Source organism: Bos grunniens, chromosome 9 (assembly GCF_055505025.1).
Source record: "Bos grunniens cultivar Pamir isolate PY7600 chromosome 9, Bosgru_T2T1.0, whole genome shotgun sequence".
In the NCBI taxonomy this organism is placed as follows: Eukaryota; Metazoa; Chordata; class Mammalia; order Artiodactyla; family Bovidae; genus Bos; species Bos grunniens.
Window position 1 is genome coordinate 18,387,540 of NC_141173.1, and position 24,946 is coordinate 18,412,485.

The 24,946-nt window shown below is 39.5% G+C and overlaps 1 protein-coding gene across 2 annotated transcripts in view; it reads left to right on the top strand.

Annotated features, from left to right (window-relative positions):
* The window catches only part of MEI4 (meiotic double-stranded break formation protein 4), a 251,927-nt gene that overhangs the window by 143,137 nt on the left and 83,844 nt on the right, over positions 1-24,946 (top strand). For both annotated transcript variants that reach the window (XM_086316889.1, XM_086316888.1), the window contains exon 4: positions 16,525-16,656. In XM_086316889.1, coding sequence (XP_086173015.1) covers positions 16,525-16,656 — 132 coding nt within the window. The remainder of the gene's footprint in view (positions 1-16,524; positions 16,657-24,946) is intronic.

Below are 24,946 nucleotides of genomic sequence, written 5' to 3' on the forward strand. Positions count from 1 at the left end.
AAAGTAGGGAAAACCACTAGACCATTCAGGTATGACCTAAATAAAATCCCTTATGATTATACAGTGGAAGTGAGAAATAGATTTAAGGGCCTAGATCTGATAGATAGAGTGCCTGATGAACTATGGAATGAGGTTCGTGACATTGTACAGGAGACAGGGATCAAGACCATCCCCATTGAAAAGAAATGCAAAAAAGCACGAATCATCAGGGAAATGCAAAACAAAAACTACAAGGAGATATCACCTCACACATAAGATATGACACTTAGAGCAGCTGTTATTAAAAAAAAAATACAGTTAAGAAATAGCACGTGTTGGTAAGGATGTAGAAAAAAAGGGAATCCTGGTGCACTGTTGGTGGGAGTGTAAACTACATGGTCAGTATGGAAAATACGTTGGAGGTTCCTCAAAAAGTTAAAAACAGAACTACCTGTGTGATCTGTTAATTTCACTTCTGAGCACACATCCAAAAGAAAATGGAATCAGGGTCTTGAAGAGTGTTTGTGTTCCTGGTTCATTTGCACCAATATTCATAATGGCCAAGATGAAGAAGGAAACACCTAAGGTTCTGCCTACAGATAAATGGGTAAAGATGATGTGGTATATGTACATGCAGTGGAATATTATTCAGTCATAAGAAAGAAGGAAATCCTGCCAGTTTTTGACAACATGGATGGACCCAGAGGGCATTATGCTGAGTGAAATAAGTCAGAGAAAAACAAATGCCATATGATATCACTTATAAGCAGATCCTTAAAAAGCTGAAGTCATAGAAACAGAGAGTAGAATGGCGTTTACCAAGATATATGAGGAGAGAACTTGGGAGATGTTGGTCAAAGGGTACATGCTTCCAGCCATTAGTTGAACAAGTTCTGGGGATCTAATGTGCAGCATAGCGATTTTGGTTAATCATATCGTATTACATGCTTGAAAGAGGCTAAGAGAGTATTTTTTTTGCTGCACCGCGCTGCTTACAGAATCTTAGTTCCCAAACCAGGGATCTGGGATCAAACTCATAACCCCTGCAGTGGAAGGGCCAAAGTCTTAACTGCTGGATCACCAGGGAATTCCTTAAGAGAGTTGATCTTAAATTCTCAATACAAAAAAAAATAAATAAATCGTGATTATGTGAGATGATGGAGGTGTTCCCTAACCCTACCGTAGTAATCATTTCACAGTAGCAAGTGCATCAAATAATCAAACTGTATATCTTAAAGTGTTTCTGTGTTTGCATCTTCTAGTTGCCAGAAGAAATAGCTGTTCTCAGCTTGGTGTTCATGGGATACTCAGTAGTATAATTTTAAAATACAGATCCCATGTAAACATGGTTGACTTTGTGCATTCTTCCAGGAGACTATTACTAGGCTACCACTAATATTATTACTAATTTGGAAGATTGTCTTGCTAGTAGATGTTCTCCAGACCACCTTTCCTTAGTACGTAAGCTCTGTGGGCTTAACCTAGGGAATCTCAGGCTTTCCTGCATGTTAGAAGGGCCCAGGCATTAGTTGAGAATTCTGTTTTGTCAGTACTTGGTTGCTGACAGGTTTGCTGACAGGCATCCCCACCATACCCATTTCTAAAAGATAATTATCTGATTTTGTCTTGTTTTCCTGTATTTCCTCTTTTTTCTTTTGGCTTCTGAGGATCCCTCTTTCCCTCTTAAGAATTCAACAGTGCATTAAAATATATTGCTTTATATAGTGTTAAGATACATTACCAAAGACTAGGAATAAGGCAAATGATTGGCTGATCATCTCAGTGACACACTAAGGCCTTATCTAACAGGGTAGTAACCCAAGAATAATTGAAATGTCTGGGAATGTACTTCATCAGAGCCCTGACTCTGTAAAACTCCATATTAACACATAGATTGCTGTCTAGTATAGATGCAAATGATTTCTTTACAGCTGAACAGGTAAGCTGTGCTAGGTATAGCCATTTGCGTTAATGCATATATGCGTAAAACCTTTCAAAGCTTTAAAAAAAGAAAACAAAACGACTAGCTTGGCAGTTATGGTAGGGGTTTGTCCTGTAGGATATTAACCAGCTTTATATCTAATCCAGCAGTCTTGTTACAGTGCTCTTTCTTTAAAGCCAATGCTCAATTTCTCAAATGTTCTCTACCCTCATTCATGATACAAATACACCAGTGACATGTTCACTCCAAAAAGTTTTTGAGAAGAATCCTTTCACATCAGAATCAAACTGGATTGCATTTTGAAAGCTTTTAAGCTTATCTTGCCAACTGTAAAGAGAAGTAAATACTGAAGCAAAAGTAATCTTATTTTCTCCTTCATTGAATCTAAGTGACAGTGGGGACTAGCTCAGGTACTAGCACATGACTACACTCAGTCAATATTTGCTATGAAGAATGAATACATGTATAACCATTTCCTTTTGACTATTAGAACTTTAATTTGTTAAAGAAATAGTTTTTTATTGTGCCCTGTTCTTGACAGTCCTGACACTTTCATAAATATTCTCCTACCTCATAGGGAATCTTAACACATCCAGTTATTTAAAAACATCATATTAGGACTTTCCTGGCAGTCCAGTGTTAAAAGACTCCACACTTCAGTGCAGGGGGTACAAGTTCGATCCTTGGCTGAGCAATCAGAATCCCGCATGTTGTGCAGTGCAGCTATAAGGACAACAAAAAAATCACATCATTTTAGGTAATTAATGTAGCCATAACTTTTACTCTAAACTACACAGCATATTTATTTTTTGTAGTATGTATTTTTCCATTTGAGTGAGAACCTGTGAAAATTGTTTACTTTGACTTAAATTGAGTTTGGATTGTTTACCTTCACTCTTGTTACATTGAATTTCTAAGATCTTTGTAAAACAACTTCTGTTCCACAGCACAGGTCTACACTGCTCAGACCCTGGAGAGCTAGGGAGGTGGCAGGGCCCTTCATATGTTTTATAAGCCTTGATTAGTTCCAGAGGGCAATTCCCTGGACATTTCTAACTCTAAATTGCTTGGCTACTAGGTCACCTCCATTGTGATAATCCAGATTTATATTAATAGCTACAGTTTGTATGGCTGAATATTGGGTTGTTCCAAAAGTTTTATAGATGTGCTTGTAACATTTATGGGAAGAGGGTTATCATGCCCGTTTATTTATTTTCCCAGATTTCCTAGAGTAAGATTACCTAGAACATATACATACACACATACATATTTGTTCTAAACAGACTTTGGTTTTCTTTCTTTATATGATTAATGCATGTTATCTATAGAAAAATAGGGAAATAAAGGGGTGAAGATTTCCAAATTTACTGACATATTGAGTGCAGCACTTAACAGCATCATCTTTAGAATTTGAAATAGCTCAGCTCGAATTCCATCAGCTCCACTAGCTTTGTTGGTTGTAATGCTTCCTAAGGCCCACGTGACGACACACTCCAGGATGTCTGGCTCTAGGTGCATGACCACATCAAGAACTTTTTTGTATAGTTCTTCTGTGTATTCTTGGAACCTTTTCTTAATCTCTTCTGTTTCTGTTAGGTTCTTGCCATTTTTGTCCTTTATTCTGCCCATATTTGCATGAAATGTTCCCTTGATATCTTCTGATACCAGCTGATGCCACCTGATGCAAAGATCTGATTCACTGGAAAAGACCCTGATGCTGGGAAAGATTGAAGGCAGGAAGAGAAGTGGGTGACAGAAGATGAGACAGTTGGTTGGCATCACTGACTCAATGGATATAAGTTTGAGCAAACTCTGGGACATAGTGAAGGACAGGGAAGCCTGGCGTGCTACAGTCCCTGGGGTCACAGAATCAGACATGACTTTGCGATTGAACAAGGAGAACAACAAAAGGGGTGAAGTATAATGTTATATGCTTCGGGAAGTAGGAAGCGGTTCACTGTCCACCCATACTTAAGGCTGATACCATCTGTACCTGTGTATTTGAGTCTTTTTACCTCACAGTTCAGCTTGTTTCCGGTGTTGGTCTGTTAACACAAATTGGTGGTGCACAGTACCGCAGTTGTCTCCTTAATTCGGTGGGGTGATAACATTCTTATGAAAATGTGGCAAGTGATTGAACATTCTGCATGAATGCTCTTGGGGTCTTTCACATTCATTATGTCTCCATGGTAGCTTTAGGCATACAGTGGTTAATAGCACAAGAGAATTCTGGTTCTTAGGATATATATCTAACTTGGAACAAATTACTCTCTCTCAACTGAGACCCTCTTATTTCAATTAAGATTTTTTTTCTTTCTTTTTTTTTTTCAATTAAGATTATACCTCCTAGGGTTGTTTTAAAGATTAGATGATATATAAACACTAAGCATTGTACAGTGCTACATAAAAGCTTAATAAACTGTGGGGTAGTTTTACTGGTATTATTTTCTGTTACTCTGTTGCTGTGTTACCCTGTAAGGTTTATTACTGGCAGCAACAATAAAAGGCATTCAGGTTTTTAAAAAATCTGAATTTAGTACTAGATTTCGCCACTCACCATGTCACCTTAACATTTCTGAGTCTTACTTGCTTTTCAAATACTGTTAAAAATGGGGAATACCACTATCAATATTATTGGGTTCTTGGATGGAGTATCCCAACTCTTTTATCAAAATTCTTAGGCAAATTAGAAGAATTTGCTAAGAATTTACTAAGAAGCGTATTCTTCTAAGAATATTCTTAGAAGAAACCAGCATAGTTCTTGTTCTGATAGACGTTTTTAGTTGGTTTAACTTAGTTTCCTTCATTAGTAGAGTTATGCAAATAGAGATCATGGAAATAGAAGGCATGGTTCAGCAACCTAATGCATATGCAGGGCAGTCCTTCCATATAACCAATCTATACCACTTGCTCGGTTATTCAGTGATAATTATATACCTTTGATCTCAAACTGTTTTCTTCAGAATTTGTTTCACAGAATTCAGTTGTGAACATGCCAGCACCCACTTTTCTGAAGTGTCATAGGGTGTACCTCTTATTAACAGTGAGTGTACATTTTAAAAAACATGTCAGTGACTCAAGGATACAAACCAGCTGATTAAATGAGAAGGCAGATGATTTCTGCAGCCCCCTCAGATCATTTTGAGCATGTAAAATGCCATGTTTTTATTATTATTTACTTTTGACTTCCATTCAAATGTCACACAGTCCCCAATGATAAGGAAATGAAAATTTGTTCAGTTAATCTGCTGCCGTTGAGAAGTTGGTCATAAATAAGCAAGATCCACTCTGCATATAGGCAGATGGCTGTTCTAAAGTTTGTAGGGTAGGGCCCCAGAGCTTTCCAGATTCTCAGTCGCATTGGCTTGAACAAAATGACAGAGTCTCGTGGAAACCATTGCCTGTCTCGTGTCCAAGCCTTCAGAAGAAATCTTCTAGGAAATATAATGAATTTTATGAAGGTGCCACTGTTCCCTTTGTGGGGGCTTTTGGATGCTTTTGGATTTTTCTGGACATTAATTGTCCCTAGCTGCATCTTGGGTAAGTTCTTAGCATATTAAAAAAAGATATGTTCAGTATCTATAATTGCAGTTCTTGTTTTCAGCAGGCTATAGGAATTTAAATAAACATAACTTCATATACATCCGTATTAAATTTCACTTAGTTAGGACCAGTGATTATAGCTTAGGGAGTTCATTTATATTTATTATTATTATCATTTTGTTTTACTTTTTTAATTTTGCTACCACAGCATCAGCTCTCTTGCCTAGTATCACATGGTTTACATTTTTATTTACAATATTTGGTTGAAAATATTAATTAAAAATGTGACTAAAGGGTCAAATGGTGTAGCATGATGTTACAGGAGGCTCTGCACTTACAGTCCGGTCATATAATTCATAGGCAGTTCATTCACCCAACCTGAAACTCATGTGGCCCCTATTGTATCCACAAGAAATCCTAAAAGCTTGCTCAGAGCCTTTGTTGAAATCAATGCATTTTATGTCTGGGACTTATTTTGATTGAATATAGCAACTCTATCTTAATAGGATAGGAGTTAAGGTAGTATCAGTTCAGTTCAGTCACTCAGTCATGTCTAACTCTGCGACTCCACTGACTGCAGCACGCCAGTCTTCCCTGTCCATCACCAGCTCCTGGAGCATGCTTGTATCAGGGTAGTATGCTTGATATTTATTAATTGATGTACTTTCCTCCTGGACTCTGTATGTTTCTCTTAGTTATCAAGAATTTTCTACATAGTAGTGTCCTAGAATTGTCCTGGTGTCCACATATACATTATTCTATGAGTTGAGACATCTACTTTCATTTTTTTTTGAAATCCATGTATCAGTTGCTCATTTCTATTCCATTAGGGCCTTTTTCTGAGTTCTCAGAAGTTATCATGAATATATTATCAATTAATCTTCAAGTACTTTGTATACTTTAGGATATAATTCATTAAACATTGAATTTAGTTCAATTAGTTCAATTCTCACAGTATTTTTCCATCCCATCTGCAGCTTTACAAAGTACTTATATCTTTTCTACCCCAGTAATCACTGAATTTGAACTTCTAATTCTGTTTCATATTATCTCCTATTTTTATTATTGTTTATTATCTCCAGATTGAAGATCATCCCTTTGAATGGAAAAAATGGAAAGTATAATAAATACATGACTTTTTTGTCATCTGTTAGCTCAATACCACCATTTTTTCACAGTGAAACCACCCCTTCTTTGTCCTCATTGCTCTAACCTAATCAAATAATCGCCTACCTTTTGATTTTTTTTAGAAGCCTTGCTTTATTTTGAAGCTCCATCATACACGCAGTATTTGAGTGTCATCACATAGTTGGGTTTGCCCCTTCTGCCTGTTTTCCCAGCAGTCAGTTGAACCAGATTTGTGTGCTTAGTTCTTCCTCAAGCCCTGAGCTCCCAGCCGTCCTATGGCAAGGATTTCAGGAGCCCTGGATAATTTCATTTCAGTCAGTCACATTTCTAGAGCTGCTTAACCTCACATTCTAGTTCAGTAAACATACGTTGGGCCTTGCCTCTTTCTGGCAGGCACGGGAACTGAGTCCTGTCTTACTTCCCTCTGCTTGGTTCCCTGCATTGTCAGCCTTCCCCGTTTCTTAGTTTATCCTCAAAACTGAGCTCCTGCAGTCTACAGCTGGATCACAGTTCTTCAAACCACGACCTCTCCTCAGAGCCTCCTTTCATGTGTTGAACTTGCTTGCCAGAGTGCCTGTTACTTCTTGCTGTTCTTCTGACAAAGTCTGAACTTGTCTACTATTACTGTCTTTCTAAACACACTTTGTTGGTCTTATAAGCCTCACTACCCACCCCGACCAGTGTTATCAAAGCTAGGTCTCCCCTTTGGAAACTTGTCAAGCTCTAGCTTATAGATTTTCACTTAGTGGTACCTCTGAGGTTTCCAGAATTCTGCTGATAGACTGTGCACAGTCTTTAGAGCCGAAATCCTACTATGATGGAGGCTTATGTGGAAGTTTCTTTTAAAGGGTTGGTATGTACCTGTGTCAGACATACGTGCCCATCTCTGGCCAAAAATAGAGCTTGCTCTTGGTGTTCTTGGCCATACCTTGTTTCTCCTAACATCACCCTTCCCCCCTGCTTTTGTTTTGTTTTGTTTTGTAAGCTGAGCACTCCTCTTAGGAGATAGACACCTCTGAGAGTGTCTTACCACTGTAATCACAAAGAGATGAAGTTCCCTGGGAACTCAGGCCGAAGAAGCAGGTCCTGTGTGCCAGTACCCAGCCTGCTCCTTCTTTGGCCCATCCATCGGGAACCCTGTCATGCCTGCACTTCTCCTCCTTGAGAGAAGCAATGGGACAGAAGAGATGTAAGGGCTTCATCAAGCTGCAGCTGGGATCTTTTTAAGGCATTTTTATACTTCCATTTTTTAAAAAAACAATTATTAGGGTATAGTTGATTCACACTGTGGTATTAGCTTCAAGTGTATAGCAAAGTGAATCAGTTATACATATACATATGTCCACCTTTTTAAGATTTTTCCCCATATTGGCCATTACAGAGCACGGGGTAGAATTCCATGTGCTATGGCTCAGAAGGTAAAGCATTCACCTGCAATGCAGGAGACTCGGGTTCCATCCCTGGCTCGGGAAGATCCCCTGGAGAAGGGAATGGCAGGCAACCCACTCCAGTATTCTTGCTTGGGGAATCCACATGGACAAAGGAGCCCGGTGGGCTACAGTCCCTGGGGTCATACACAGTTGGACATGACTAAGCACAGTATACACAGTATATCCTGCTGCCGCTGCTGCTAAGTCACTTCAGTCATGTCCAACTCTGTGCGACCCCATAGACAGCAGCCCACCAGGCTCCCCCACCCCTGGGATTCTCCAGGCAAGAGCAGTGAAGTGGGTTGCCATTTCCTTCTCCAATGCATGAAAGTGAAAAGTGAAGTCGCTCAGTCGTGTCTGACTCCTAGCGACCCCATGGACTGCAGCCTACCAGGCTCCTCCGTCCATGGGATTTTCCAGGCAAGAGTACTGGAGTGGGATGCCATTGCCTTCTCCGATACACAATATATAGTAGGTCATTATTAATTATCTATTTTATATATAGTAGTGTGTTTATGTCAATCTTAATCTTCCAATTTATTCCTCCCTCCCTTCCCCCTTGGTAACTGTAAGTTTGTCCATCTGTGAGTCTGTGTTGTCGATAAGTTCTTATATACTTCCATTTTGTTATCTCTTCTTGAAGTTGAAAATAGCTAACATTCACTGGGCATTGCTGTGTGCCAAGCACTGTTACAAGTCTTACATATTAACTCATCTATTTTTCAAAACAAGTCTATGAAATTGTAACTCTTCTTCACCTCCTTTTACAGATGGGAAAACTGAGGTAAAGAGAAGTGTGGTAACTTCGCAGTGGTCACATAGGGAATAGTTTGCAGAGTCACGTTTTGAACAGGAGTCTGGATCTAGAGTCTGAACTCTAAATGACTAGATGTTCTCACCTCTCTGAAGTGGAAATTGTAGTAGTAAGAGTTGTAAGTGTCATATAGTAGTTATGGCAGCAGAGAGAGACAAGTTATGCTAAGTTATGGGAACATCCTGAGAGGCTCTGTGATGGGAATTTTAGAGAACACACAGCTGATTACAGAATCCATCGTGTGTCCCCAAAGTTCATGAAAATGCTGCATAGTTGTATCACTTTAATAATGATAACTTTAGTACATATTTTATTTCCAGTCTTTAATGACTGATTTTTTTTTAAGCAAAAAGGAAGTCAAAGGAGATGTATGTAATTTTCTTTTACTTCCCACCCACAATTCTTAGGTTTGTTGATTTATCTTATTTACTCTAGGAGGAATATATTGATAATTCAGTTGTTTCTAATCGAAGATTCTTGCACATGTTTAAGAAAAATACATACTTAGAAAAGTTATGTATTAAATACATACTTAAAAAGTGATTGAGTCTAAAATGGAATTAAAATAATTTACTTGTATTAGCATAAAATAACAAAATAATAAGTTTTCAAGAAAAATATAAGATATCTTTGCTTAAAACACAAAACATTAAGAAATTGATTGATGTTGATATATGGCAAAACCAATACAATATTGTAAAGTTAAAAAATAAAATAAAAATAATAAAAAAAGAAAACAAAAGAAATTCAAGAAAACATATTTCATGTTCATGGGTTATATTATTAAGATGGGAAGTCCACAGTTATCTGTAATGTTGTGTTCCCTGTAAGGAGTCATTTTTCCCTGATTGCTCTCAAGTTTGTCTCCATATCCACAGTTTTCAGGATTTAGCCATGATATGCCTAGGCTTTTTTTTTTTTTAATACTAATTGCTTGAGGTTAATGAGATTTTTGAATGTGTATATTTAATGTACATTTAATCTGTCTTTCACCGGATTCAGGAAGTTTTCAGCCATTGTTACTTCAAACATCTTCTTCCTGTTCTGACCCTTTTTTCCTTCTGGACCCCAGTTGCACTTACAGTGGAGCTGTGTATATTACCCCTGTGTCCCTGAGATGGTTAGTTCCTCAGGCTGCATAAATTTTACTGACTTATATTCAAGTATATCAACTGTTTACTCAGTCATCTGCATTGTTCTCCTGAGCTCATCCACCTTGAGTTTTTATGTCACATATTCTTGAATCTTTACTGGGTTCTTTTTAATATTTTCTCTTTCTCTACTGAATCTGTGTCTTCTGGGTTAGTACTAGCCTTAAGCCCAGTTTTAATACTTGTCTTAAAATCCCTTCTTGTAAAACACACCCATGGAATCAGACCTGCTGCTGCTTTTACTCTGATGGAGGCAGCCCAGAGACAGAAGTCTCCAAAGCTTCCAGTCCCAGATGGTAGAGATTTATCATCAGAAATCTCCTGATTCAGGAAGAATTCTTCCAGCTGTTCCAGAATCCTGCTGTATCTTCTAGGAAACTGTATCATCATTCAAAAGAGATGCCCTACAACATGCCTTTCTCCTCAAGTATTAATAATTCTCCACTATATCTTAAATAAGATGTACTAATTACAAACATTTAAATTATATCCAGAAACATCTCTGAAGGAGAGTATTAGCCTTGTTAGTGCTTGAAGTGTGCTTAAAGAATATCTGAGTGGTGATTCCAGTCTATCAGCTGTGCACCACTCCTATTAATTATTCAACATTCATATACTCCATTTTTCCCGTATTCAAACTTCCCTCAAATCTCAATAGCAACAGCACTGTGTTATGAAGACATAACGTACCAGCTCTGTGTAAACAAAAATCTATAGACCTCTTCTCAAAAGGAGGGATTCAAAGTTTTGGTCCTTTCATGTGGTGTGATGTGATAGTAATCATCCCCATGCTAGTTCAGACACAATTCTCATTTGATACTTTGTAATTCATGGCCTACGTTATGAAATACATGCACACAGTCACACACATACACACACACACACACAAGCACAGAGGAAGAAAAAAGTAACCCATCGTGGCCTTAAGTTCTACAACTGGTTATGAGTCTATGATTTGTACTGACTTTCTTTTTCTACTGCCAATCACATTCCCCTTTGTCCTCAGCCAGAACCTTAGTTGATTTATACACAGTTTCATCTTTGAAAGGTCTGACCTCATGAAGTTGGCTATAGTATTCTGTTTACTTCTACCACTTGGATGTGTCAGGCCTACAGGGAAATCCCCGGCTTCCAGGTATAATCTTCCCTGATTCATCACATTGTAAATCCCTATTTTCCTCCACATTGAAGTCAGTTGCACCAGGAGCCTCTCTTTTGCCAGTGGCATAGTTGCATGAAGAAATCTATGTAGCCAGGTGGAAATCTCAACTTCCAGTTCATGAAACTGTTGCTGGGTCAGTCAGTAGGAAGCATTTTCACTTGGTTATGTATACCTCTAGGGAGAAATCCAGTGCCACAAGGATGGGAATGACACTTTGCCCATAAATCACTAGATGTCTATTGAGACTTCCCAGTCTCACTTTCATACGTTGATTCCTGAACCTGTGTATTTTGGTTGTGGGGGAGGGAATGTTGTGTATTGATCATGGATTAGTGCATGTTTCCTATTATTCAACCTTTTATGAAGTGGTATTCTAGTTTGAACTAAGTGCCCAAGGAAAATTTACCCATGCTTTCCGTTCCTGCTTGATCCCTATTTTGATCTATTACAACTACTTAATGATGAAATATTACCATGTATACCTGATTTTAGATAACACCCAGTTGAGATGAGCAGCTCTGGGCATGTGGTCACTTGGTGTCCACAGTCAGGAACTCATTCAATCTTTACTGGGGCCAAATAGCATAAGCAAAGAGTTATTTTCTTTCTTTCTTTCTTTCTTTTTGTTTTCTATAAAGGATAAAATTTACTTGTCAAGAAAGTTATGCCTTTCTGCCCAAACCCCCCATAAAAAGAACCTCCGTTGTGATTATCTGATTAGGGTCATGGCTACAGAATTCACAGAGTATACTGATTAACTCTGGGATATTGGCTCTTATTGGTCATGAGATCCATTCTTGTTAGTCACCTAGAGGAACAAACTTCTTCCTCAGCTTCTAGAGATCTTTATATGCTCTTCTGGGCCCCTCTTGCAGTTCACAGCCTTGTGATTTCTCAATCTATACATCTAAGTAAAAAAACCAAAGGGATATATGTTGCCTCAGATATCCAGAGGCACATCAAGTATTGTATCTTTTTATTAGTGATGGGAGCTACATCTAAAGCAACATGTTTTTCATTTGGGGAGTGTAGTTCCAACATGTGTCAGACCCCAAAACTTGCCAAGTACACCAGGCACCTGAATTTCTGGGGTTCATTCTCTGAAATGATGTGTTTTTACTGGGGCCCTCAAAACCCCTGCCATATCAGCATGGTGTCAGTCCAGTGCACTGGCATGATGTCCTGTGACCAGTTCAGTAATCAGACTTCTAAGAACAAAATGATGGCATGGAGCCAGCAAGTTGACATAGCCTGACCTGGACAGGGGAAGCACACTGCAGTATCCTAGGCAAATGCAAACTCCCCCGATCAGGACCTGCCTTACCAAGTGTCAGAGGCAGGGAGCTGCATCTGGAACTGTCATCAGCACTGTGTAATTAGAAATTACAGGTGGTGACCTAATTTTATAATAATTCACTAGCATTCTCAAAGGTTCTTCAGTTTCCTGTGCAGGTCAAATAGGCAAATTTACTGGGCACATGGGTAGGCATTTCCGCTCCTGGATAATCCAGTACTTCAATGTGGCACTGAGCTCTGGCAAATCCTCCAGGTGAATATATAAATCCAAGCACCTTTGGGAAACCTTGAGTTAATAGGAATGACTCCCTAAGCCAGTGGGTCACCAAAATAGTATCCTGCTGCTTCTACTGGGTTTAAGAACCTGGAGATGAAGGAGTCCTCTGAACCAGCTGCAAGATATGCCAGAATCATGCCACTTCTGCCACAGACTGCGCCAACAAAGTGCATGAAGTGCATTCCCTGTGCCCTGCTTCTCTAATTCCAAAATATTCTGCTGCATCCAGTTCCCAAATGAGTGCCCTAACTGGCAGAGCTCAGATCACATCCCAAATCCTAACTGTAGAGGAATCTGGGAAATTTATTTCTGCCCTCCTGTCCCTGAAATAGAGATAAGAGGCACTATAGAGTAGAAAAGGATGGTGGAGGTGTTGACAAGCCCTTTTCTGGTTTCTACTGCAGTCACCTTATACATGATAAAAGCCCAGGCTCCAGTTCAGCCTCTCTCAAAATTCCCTGCATTTACAAAAGGGCAACCCTAACCCTAATGAAAGGAAGAATGGAGATCATTTTATTATAATATTCACAGAACTTTAAATCATCCTAATGGCTGTACACTTAGTCTTTGCTCTTGTATGGATCTCAGTCACATCAAGGAGACAGTCTTACTTCACAGCCATACAGTGGAAAAACCCTTTGTGCTGAACTTTCCTTCTCAGCACTGTCCTCTAAAAGGACTGTATTAACTCTAGACAAATGATTTTATTTCTAATATTTAACATCTCAAGGGTCAATGAATTAAACATAAAACCTTCGATGCTTTTATATTACTATCCTAAATTGTAATATTTAACACTTAATGGACACTTACTGCAGGCCTTCAGTTCAGTTCAGTTCAGACGCTCAGTCGTGTCTCACTCTTTGCGACCCCATGAATCACAGCACGCCAGGACTCCTTGTCCATCACCAACTCCCGGAGTTTACTCAAACTCATGTCCATCAAGTCGGTGATGCCAGCCAGCCATCTCATCCTCTGTCATCCCCTTCTCCTCCTGCCCCCAATCCCTCCCAGCATCAGAGTCTTTTCCAATGAGTCAACTCTTCGCATCAGGTGGCCAAAGTATTGGAGTTTCAGCTTTAGCACCAGTCCTTCCAATGAACACCCAGGACTGATCTCCTTTAGAATGGACTGGGTGGATCTCCTTGCAGTCCAAGGGACTCTCAAGAGTCTTCTCCAACACCACAGTTCAAAAGCATCAATTCTTTGGCACTCAGCTTTCTTCACAGTCCAATTCTCACATCCATACATGACCACTGGGAAAACCATACCTTGACTAGATGGACCTTTGTTGTCAAAGTAATGTCTCTGCTTTTTAATATGCTGTCTAGATTGGTCATAACTTTCCTTCCAAGGAGTAAGCATCTTTTAATTTCATGGCTGCAATCACCATCTGCAGTGATTTTGGAGCCCAAAAAAATAAAGTCTGACACTGTTTCCACTGTTTTCCCATCTATTTCCCATGAAATGTTGGGACTAGATGCCATGATTTTAGTTTTTTGAATGTTGAGCTTTAAGCCAACTTAAAGCTCTCCTCTTTCACTCTCCTCTTTCACTTTCATCAAGAGGCTCTTTAGTTCCTCTTCACTTTCTGCCATAAGGGTGGTGTCATCTGCATATCTAAGGTTATTGATATTTCTCCCAGCAATCTTGATTCCAGCTTGTGCTTCTTCCAGCCCAGCGTTTCTTATGATGTACTCTACATATAAGTTAAATAAGCAGGGTGACAATATACAACCTTGATGTACTCCTTTTCCTATTTGGAACCAGTCTGTTGTTCCATGTCCAGTTCTAACTGTTGCTTCCTGACCAGTATACAGGTTTCTCAAGAGGCAGGTCAGGTGTTCTGGTATTCCCATCTCTTTAAGAATTTTCCACAGTTTATTGTGATCCACACAGTCAAAATCTTTGGCATAGTCAATAAAGCAGAAATAGATGTTTTTCTGAAACTCTCCTGCTTTTTCCATGATCCAGTGGATGTTGGCAATTTGATCTCTGGTTCCTCTGCCTTTTCTGAAACCAGCTTGAACATCTGGAAGTTCACGGTTCAAGTATTGCTGAAGCCTGGCTTGGAGAATTTTGAGCATTACTTTACTAGCGTGTGAGATGAGTGCAATTTTGCGGTAGTTTGAGCATTCTTTGCCATTGCCTTTCTTTGGGATTGGAATGAAAACTGCCCTTTTCCAGTCCTGTGGCCACTGCTGAGTTCTCCAAATTTGCTGGCATACTGGGGGACTGGCCCTGTGTTAATCATTTTTGCTGTCTTAACTTCATATGAAGGACTCTATGTAGGTGCTGCTGTCCAGTCACTATTTTGCAGAAATGTAAGCTGAGAAATAAAAGGTTAGTAAGTTGTTAGTACAAGTTAATAAGCATGGAGCTGGGATTTAACTCAGGCAAGTGTTGGGCTCCAGAGTCTGCAGCCTGTCATAACTTCACTTCATCCCCACTGTGTAAAGTCCATTTTATTGTGAAATTTATCTTCTCTTTAAGCTATCCCCTAAAGATTACATATTAAGGGAAAATGGTAAGTAAACAACTACATCATCCATGAAATACTCAACAGAAGTTTTTTTAGAACTTAACTAAGAGCACTCTTTATTTCAAGTACAAAGAAAAATGTTATAAAAAATGGGACATATAGTGAATGGTATTAAAGAGTTACAAAAGATGGGAGTCTTAGCTAATTATGTTATTAGGAAATAACTGATAAATAACTGTGATTCCCTATGATAATAAATTGATGTGGTTTTAGTTGTAAATTTGATAAGTTGATTTAGAAAATTATTATTAACAGCTAGTTATACACATCTGAATTTATAATAGATGTTTTTTGAAGCCTATAATCTATTCAGTTTCTTAGTGTCATTGATTAGCTTTTAAAGCATATTATTAAAATATCAATTTGAGGAATATCTACATTAAGTGCTTATCCTAAAGGACACAGATGGCATTTCTTAGTGTCATATGGCATTAGTTATTTAGCATTGTCATTTAAATATTTTATATAGCAAAGTAGTGTCTCCTCAGTATGATTTTAAGCTCATAGAGAGCAATGGCAAGGTAGATGCTGTTTTTGTGTTTTGAGATACTCCTTGAAGTCTCCTTTCTCCCAGATAATTAAAGAAAAGATTTAATGAAAATTGAGGTATGAGTTATATGTACCTTAATGTGAATAATAATCAAGTGGCATTTCTCCTAATAACTGTAAGGGATATAGTTTATTGTCTCCCACTGTCCTTTGAAATTTATTGAATGACAAGTTCTTGTGCTACCTCTAGATGAAAAATCAGAGTCCCACATTTTTTTCTCCTCCCTCTAAATGACCTCTTTTTTGATTTGTGGAGAATAGACACCCATACCCGTCCCTCTGCAGCGTGGAGGTGGGCCTCTTCCCAAAGACATCTTCAGACCTTTTCCTCTTTCCCTTTTTATCATCTCTGCCTCTACAGCTCCATATCTATATTTAATGGTTAAGGGTCTGAGAGTCTTGTTTGGTCATCCCCTTGATTCATTCTGTACGTAGTCTATCATCTAAATGATATGATCTTTTGGTCCTTCAGCTAAAACTTCCATTTTAGCACCTTGTCACACATTTCAAAATATTAACTGCTATAAAATTTCATTGCTTCTATCGTGATAATCTGCTTCACGGTTTTGCTTGAGACTGGCCCAGAATTATGTTGACACTTTCTGAGCTCCCCGCAGCAGGGAGCTCAGTAGTAAATCTTAGAAAATGCCCATTAAGTATCTTCTGAGCTGCCCTGACGGAAAGTAGACGCCTGCTTACCTCGATCTGCAGTTTCAGGTGCAGCGTTACGTCTCGCGGAGTCTGGTAACCCTGGGAAGTTGCAGCTTGTTGAGAAGATCTATAATATCCCTGCTTCTGTCAGAAGTAAACAGCTTTGCTGATGATCTGGGTGCCATCGACCAGGTACATACAACCTGAAACTGTAACTTTCTTTTATAGTTAATTAATGCATCTGTAAACTTGTTTTCCCTTTCTCTCTCTTTTTGCCAGGCAGATATTTTCATCATTACCTTATATCTAGTAATACGTGAATATTGTTACTGCCTGCTGAAATTACAGAACGATATTTTCATAAAATAGTTCTCAAAATAATACCATTTTATCACCCTTACTGGTATATATGTGTCAAAGGTATTACTAGTAATGGCAAAGGAGTGGCCTTAAGCCTCTCCAAGCAAGTAGCATGTTCCTAAAGCAAAGCAGTGAGAGGAAAGAGAACAAGAGTGGATGCTAAATGGAGAATAACCTCTGACCAATGGTTCTTATTTCTAATTTCTCATGAGACTCATCTGACTGACTTTAAATATCCAGTTGCCAAGGCATATGCCAATCGAATTAAATGGAGGTCTCTGGGGTTAAGATGCAGGTACTGTAGTTCAGTTCAGTCTCTCAGTGGTGTCCAACTCTTTGCGACACCATGGATTGTAGCACTCCAGGCTTCCCTGTCCATCACCAACTCCTAGAGCTTATTCATACTCGTGTTTATCGACTCGGTGATGCCATCCAACCATCTCATCCTCTGTCGTCCCCTTCTCCTTCCGCCTTCAATCTTTCCCAGCATGAGGGTCTTTTCAAATGAGTCAGTTCTTCACATCAGGTGGCCAAAGTATTGGTGTTTCAGCTTCACCATCAGTCCTTCCAATCAATATTCAGGACTCATTTCCTTTAGGATGGACTGGTTTGATCTCCTTGCAGTCCAAGGGACTCTCAAGAGTCTTCTCCAGCACCACAGTTCAAAAGCATCAATTCTTTGGTGCTCAGCTTTCTTCATGGTCCAACTCTCACATCCATACATGACCACTGGAAAAACCATAGCTTTGACTAGATGGACCTTTGTCAGGAAGGTAATATCTCTGCTTTTTAGCAGGCTGACAAATTACCCTAAGTCCCCTACATACAAGCAGATTCCATTCTGAGAGCATGTTCATAAGTCCAGTTTGTTTCTAAGTCCAAAAATGTTAGCCCAGGTAGCCATCTAACACAATTGGCTTGGCTATACAGTACTATACAGTAATACATTTATAACACTTTTCACACAAATAATACATACATAAAAAGCAAACACAAAAAAGGAAAACAGTTTAAACTTTATTGTACAATACCTTGAAAAGTACAGTAGTGCCTGCTACTTCACCCCTGCTTTTACACTTGCTTCTGGACACCCTGGGCTTTAAATAAAGATACTGTACTCTGTATTCAATGCAGTAATGTACAATAATATGCACAAAAGCACAGCCACTTGTAGAGAATGCATGCATGTGACAGTGTACACTAGGCATGTGAACTAACTTACGTCATTGGACATGCGAGCTTGAAGTTTCACATGTAAGGGGACTCACTGTATCGATATTGGTAAAGCTCACCAGGTGATTCCACTGTGCAGCCAAGTTTGAAAACGATTCTCTAGCCCTTTTATCTGTGAGTCTTATGTCACTGCTAGTAAATGCATCTGAGGAACAGGAGTCATTCTCATGTTTTAATGTTGACAGTGACATATTTTATGTGTTCATTTTGTCAGTTCATCTAATATTATTATTGTTTCTATTGTTGAAGTAAGCACAATCAAAGGAAATTAGAGACAGAAATGTTTTGGTAAAGAGAAAAAAATTAATATTAAGAAAATTATGTATATATAATATTAAACACTTAACCAAATTCATACATATAAGTTCTCTACATTTAATGACAAAATACTGTATAATCTAATTGATTTCAATCAATGACATGGTAAATCATCTGGTCAATAGTTTTTCAGGTCATTGTTAAGTGGAGAACTCTTGTAAGAGCTCTGTTAGATTTTTTTTTAATTAGGTGTTACTAATGGTCATGTATGGATGTGAGAGTTGGACTGTGAAGAAAGCTGAGTGCTGAAGAATTGATGCTTTTGAACTGCGGTGTTGGAAAAGACTCTTGAGAGTCCCTTGGACTGCAAGGAGATCCAGCCAGTCCATTCTGAAGGAGATCAGCCCTGGGATTTCTTTGGAAGGACTGATGCTAAAGCTGAAACTCCAGTACTTTGGCCACCTCATGCGAAGAGTTGACTCATTGGAAAAGACCCTGATGCTGGGAGGGACTGGGGGCAGGAGGAGAAGGGGACAACAGAGGATGAGATGGCTGGATGGCATCACCGACTCGATGGACGTGAGTTTGAGTGAACTCTGGGAGTTGGTGATGGACAGGGAGGCCTGGCATGCTGCGATTCATGGGGTCGCAAAGAGTGAGACACGACTGAGCGACTGAACTGAACTGAACTGAATGACTCATTGGAAAAGACTCTGATGCTGGGAGGGATTGGGGGCAGAAGGAGAAGGGGACGACAGAGGATGAGATGGCTGGATGGCATCACCGACTCGATGGACGTGAGTCTGAGTGAACTCTGGGAGTTGGTGATGGACAGGGAGGCCTGGCATGCTGCGATTCATGGGGTCGCAAAGAGTCCAACATGACTGAGCGACTGAACTGAACTGAATGATCTCATTGAGCAAAAAATCCTCTTGAGAAAGAAATAAGGCACATTTACTAATGGAAAAAAATGTGTTAAAATGCATGGTGCTGTTTGTAGGAGCTGTAAGACCAAGAAAGTGATCAAGGTAGGTTTCAGATCCTTGAAAAGATTGCATGAAAAAGGAACAGCTTGAAAATGGATTTGAATTGAAAAACAGAGAATGTATAATGTCAGGATACTGAATGTTATTTTTAAAAGGTGTGCCCAGAACTCTGAGGAAACAGGTTGAGCTCATGGCATTAAAACAGGAATCAATGTGGGAAATTAGTTTGAATGGAATCAGATTTGTGTGGAGAATAACAAAGTACAGGAAAAAAAATTATTAACATATTCTCATTTAATTTTCGGGCTTCCCTTGCCAAACTACATGAAGTAGTTTTTCTTTTCCCTAGTTTATAGATAAAGAAATCAAACCTTAGAAAAGTTAAGCAACTTGACCAAGCTTGCAGAAAGAACATATGCTACAAGCCATGATTCAAACCCAGGCATTCTGATTGTTAAGCAACTTTAAAACAAGAGTAAAAACACAAAAACAAGAGTTAGTGTTTGGCAGATAATATGTCTTAAATGCTTTACATGAATTGTACCATTCAATTCTTTTAATAACCTTTCAAGATATTAGTATCACTGTTTAAAGACAAGGAAACTACTCATCAGCATTCTTAACAATGGGTGACAGAATTTACTCCAGTCAATTTAAGGAGAAAGTAAAGAATGCATGAAGAGCTATGGAATTGTTAAAGAAAAGCCTAGGCCCCTTCCATAACTTTATTTCCTTGGGCTCCAAAATCACTGTGGACAGTGACTGCAGTAATGAAATTAAAAGATGCTTGCTTCTTGAAAGAAAAGCTATGACAAACCTAGACAGCATATTAAAAGCAGAGTCATCTCTTTACCAGCAGAAGTCTATATAGTCAAAGCTATGGTTTTTCCAATAGTCTCATACAAATGTGATAGTTGGACCGTAAAGAAGACTGAGTGCCAAAGAATTGGTCCTTTCTAACTATGTTGCTAGAGAAGTCTCTTGAAAGTCTCTTGGACAGCAGGGAGATCAAACCAATCAATCCTAAAGGAAATCCACCCTGAATATTCATTGGAAGGACAGATACTGAAGATCCAATACTTTATTGGCCACCTGATGTGAAAAGCCAACTCACTAAAAAGACTATGATGCTGGGAAAGATTGACGGCAGGAGAAAAAGGGGGGCAGCAAATGGTTGGATGGCACAATCAACTCAGGAGTTTGATCAAGCTCTTGAAGATAGTAAAGGTCATGGAAGCCTGGTTGCTGCAGTCCATGGAGTGGCAGAGTCGGACACAACTGGGTGACTGAACAACAACAACCTCCCACAATCACCGAGCAAAATCTAGTTTCAAAGGAATTGCTGCCTTCACCATCATGATCATGAAGCAGTTTGCTGACTCCAGGAGCTACTGCTATAGACACAGGGTCCATAAAACAGCCTTGCCACAGTGTACAACAGCCGTACAGATGCCCTCACTATATGCCCTCACACACTGAATCTCACTGTGTGATTCAGTTTCAGCTAATATAGATTTTCTGTGTGCATTTATTTCTAAACTAACAACATATTCAGAACCAAAGCAGCAAGGAAATATAAAAAATTTACTTTTATGCTTTCCAGATTTTTTTTTACTATAAAAGGGTATATAATGACTAACGATTAGTAAGTTCAAGGTGTCTACTACATGTAAGGCTCAGAAATTCAGTAGAACAGTGGTAAGAGATGGAGTTAGAATAGAAGGGAATATAAGGGGCATGAATGTAAGGAAGCCATGTATTTGGACACTCAATGCAATAACTCTTCTACAAGCAGCAATAGAAATACTCATTTGTATACAAGAGGTGTTATACAAAGGACTCAGGATATGTTTACTGTGAAGGAGAGAGGAGAATCAGTGTCAAAATTAATTTTATAAAACTAAGAGGAAAAATGAATGTCATAAGTAGAATTAGGAAAATGGAAAGAAATGCTTCTTGGAGAACAGAAAAAGTTTATTTTGTATGTATGGAATATGAGGAAACATTGAAGTTGTCAAACATAGAAATGTGAAATTAAAGCTTGAGAGAAAGGGACCTACATAAAAATTAGGGGATTATCACTATATGGCAATCATGAAATCATAGTCAGAAAGCAAACGGGGACTCAGAAGAGTGCTGTGGAGTGGGAGAGTTAGCAAGGAAAGACCAGCTTTATTTTACTATTAGATGTGAGATGAATATTATACATGTCAGTCAGTCTGATTTCAGTATTGACCATTTGGTGATGTCCATATGTAGAGTTGTCTCTCGGGTTGTTGGAAAAGGGTATTTGCAATAACCAGCAGATTCTTTTGACAGAACCCTGGTAACATTTGCTCTGCTTCATTTTGTACTCCAAGGCCAAAGTGAAGGTCACTCAGTCGTGTCCGACCCCTTGTGACCCCATGGACTATGCAGTCCATGGAGTTTTCCAGGCCAGAATACTGGAGTGGGTAGCTGTTCCCTTCTCCAGGGTGTCTTCCCAACCCAGGGATTAAACCCAGTCTCCTGCACTGCAGGTGGATTCTTTACCAGCTGAGCCACCAGGGAAGCCCGAGGTGGCTTGTCTGTTATTCCAAGTATCTGGAATAACAAACATGTCTGTTACTCCAGGTATCTCTTGACTTACTAGTTTTGCATTCCAATTGCCTATGATGAAAAGGACATCTTTTTTCTTGGTGTTAGTTCTAGAGAGTCTTGTCGGTTTTCATAGAACTAGTCAACTTCTGCTACTTTGACATTAGTTCGTAGTGGGGCCTAGACTTAAATTACCATGATGTTGAAGAGAAACGAACCGAGATCATTCTGTCATTTTTGAGATTACACTTTTGGACTCTTTTGTTGACTGTAAGGGTGTATTGCTGACCCTGTTCATGGCTCCAGTTGTCTTGCTGTTCTCACTGTTCGCTGAACCCAGCCTGGGCAAGGTGTGAGTTAAGAGGCTGGAAAGAGACTTGAGGAGCCATAGGAACTGAAGGCATGTTTACTGTCTCCTTGCTGGCATGGCAGCCATGACACAGCTTCCCTGCTCTTGCGGCTGACCCAGCGGACACAGGTGTAATGCAGCAGTAACGCCGCCACTTTCTCAGTGGAGCTCACACACACGTACCACACCAGGTGAGCACCTTGTGACGTGCACACACAGTACTATGAATGAGCTCAGCTGTTACATAATCGTTATTTACAAAACGTGGAGTAAGGGAGCCTGAACACGCCAATTTGCTCATTCCCCACGGAGGGCTATACCATTTCTTCTAAGGGATTCTTGCCCACATTGGTAAATGTTATGGTCACTTGAATTAAATTCATCCATAACCCGTTCATTTTAGTTCACTGATTCCTAAGATTTCAATGTTCACTCTTGCTAACTCCTGCTTGACCACATCCAATTTACCTTGATTCATGGACTGAACATTCCAGGTTCCTATTGCAATATTGTTATTTATGGCATCAGACTTTACTTTCACCACTGGACACATCCGCAGTGGAGTGTCATTTCCACTTTGGCCCAGCTGTTTCATTCTTTCTGGAGAAATTAATAATTGCCCTCTGCTCTTCCCCAGTAGTACATTGGAAACCTTCTGACCTGGGGGGACTCACCTTCCAGTGTCATATCTTTTTGACTTTTCATACTATTCATGGGGTTCTCGTGGCAGGAATACTGAAGTGGTTTGCCATTTCTTCCTCCAGTGTACCACATTTTGTGAACTGTTCACTGTGACCCCTCTGTCTTAGGTGGCCCTACAAGACATGTCTGGTAGCTTCACTGAGTTATGCAAGCTCCTTTGATGCAATTCTTATTGGAGATTTGCATCTCAAATTTGCATATTAAGGTGATTTTTTGGAAAAAGTGTAACAAATTGTCTTTTTAATATAAAATTTCTTGAACTTATTTTAAAAAGTTTATTAAAAAGACATACAGAGTACCCTTCCCAATGTAAATAGCTAAAACTCTGGACAGATAACACAATTTGGTGAATTTTAGACAATAAGCAATACAGAGTTGTGATTCTTAAGATAAGTAAACAAACTATGTAGCCCATGATCGCCTTGACTTTTGGCCTGGAGGCCCACCAGTCCCAGCGCTGTCACTGAACTGGTGGGTCAGAGTCTGGAGTTCCAGAGAACTGATGTAGGGAAATTCTGGGTCAGGGTCATGGAGAGAAGAAAACTCTGAAAAGGAAGAGCTCAAGTAATTTCTGCAGAGGTTTTCTTGATTTCTTGTTGACTACTAAGCTGCACGTGTATAGGAGGACACTTCACAAGGCCAAATAAAGAAAACCTGCTCAGAAAAGAAATACTACAAAGAACAATAGCCAGACCTCACACAGTGCTTGGGATGATCCAAATTCTATTCAGCTATAAAACCAAGACCTTGTTTAATAAGGCATTCAGTGGAGACCCTAAGATGTTGGACCTTAGCACTATAGTACTTTATAGTTCTAGGATAAAGACTATTTTAGACAGATTGTAACAGAGGCTTGGAAACACAGCATAAAGAGAACTTGTTGGTTCACAGGTAAAGTAGCTGGCTGCTGGAAGAACATTATCGTTGTTGCTGTTCCAGTGGCCATATTGCATCCCTCTTTGTGACCCCATGGACTGCAGCACGCCAGGCTTCCCTGCCCTTCACTGTCTCTGGTAGTTTGCTCACATTCACGTCCATTTAGTCTGTGATGCTGTCTAACCATCTCATCCTCTGCTGCACCCTCTCCTTTTGCCTTCAATCTTTCCCAGCATCAAGGTCTTTTCCAATGAGTCAGGTCTTTATATCAGGTGACCAATGTTTTGGCACTTCAGCTTCAGCATCAGTCCTTCCTGTGAATATTCAGGGTGTGAATGCTAAGTGGGAATTGATCCTTTCAAATTGTGATGCTAGAAAAGATTCTTGACAGTCCCTTGGACTTCAAGGAGATAAAACCAGTCCATCCTAAAGGAAATCAATCTTGAATATTCATTGGAAGGACTGATGCTGAAGTTGAAGCTCCAATACTTCGGCCAACCTGATGTGAAGAACTGACTCATTGGAAAAGACCCTGATGCTGGGAAAGATTGAAGGCAGGAGGAGAAGGGGACAACAGAGGATGAGATGTTTGAATGGCATCACCAACTCGGTGGTCATGAGTTTGAGCAAGCTCCAGGAGTTGGTGATGGAAAGGGAAGCCTGGCATGCTGCAGTTCGTGGGGTCACAAAGAGTCAGATATGACTGAGCGTCTGAACTGAACTGAACTGATTTCCTTTAGAATTGACTGGTTTGATCTCTTTGCAGTACAAGGCACTCTCAAGAATCTTTTCCAGCACCATAATTTGAAAGGATCAATTCGTTAGCACTTAGCCTTCTTTATGGTCCAAGTCTTAAATCTGTGTGTGTATGTATATATAATGCAGAATATATATTAGGAGTTATACAGCTCAACATCAAAAATAGCTGATTAACTCATGGGCACATGAAAAGATGCTCAACATCACTAATCATCAGGCAAATGTAAATCAAAGCCACAGTGGAATGTCATCTCACACCTCTCAGAACGGTAGTCATCATAAAGTACACAAATAACAGGTGTTAGCGAGGATGTGGAGAAACGGAAACCCTTGTACAGTGTGGTGGGAATGTAAATTGGTTCTGCCACTGTGGAAAACAGTA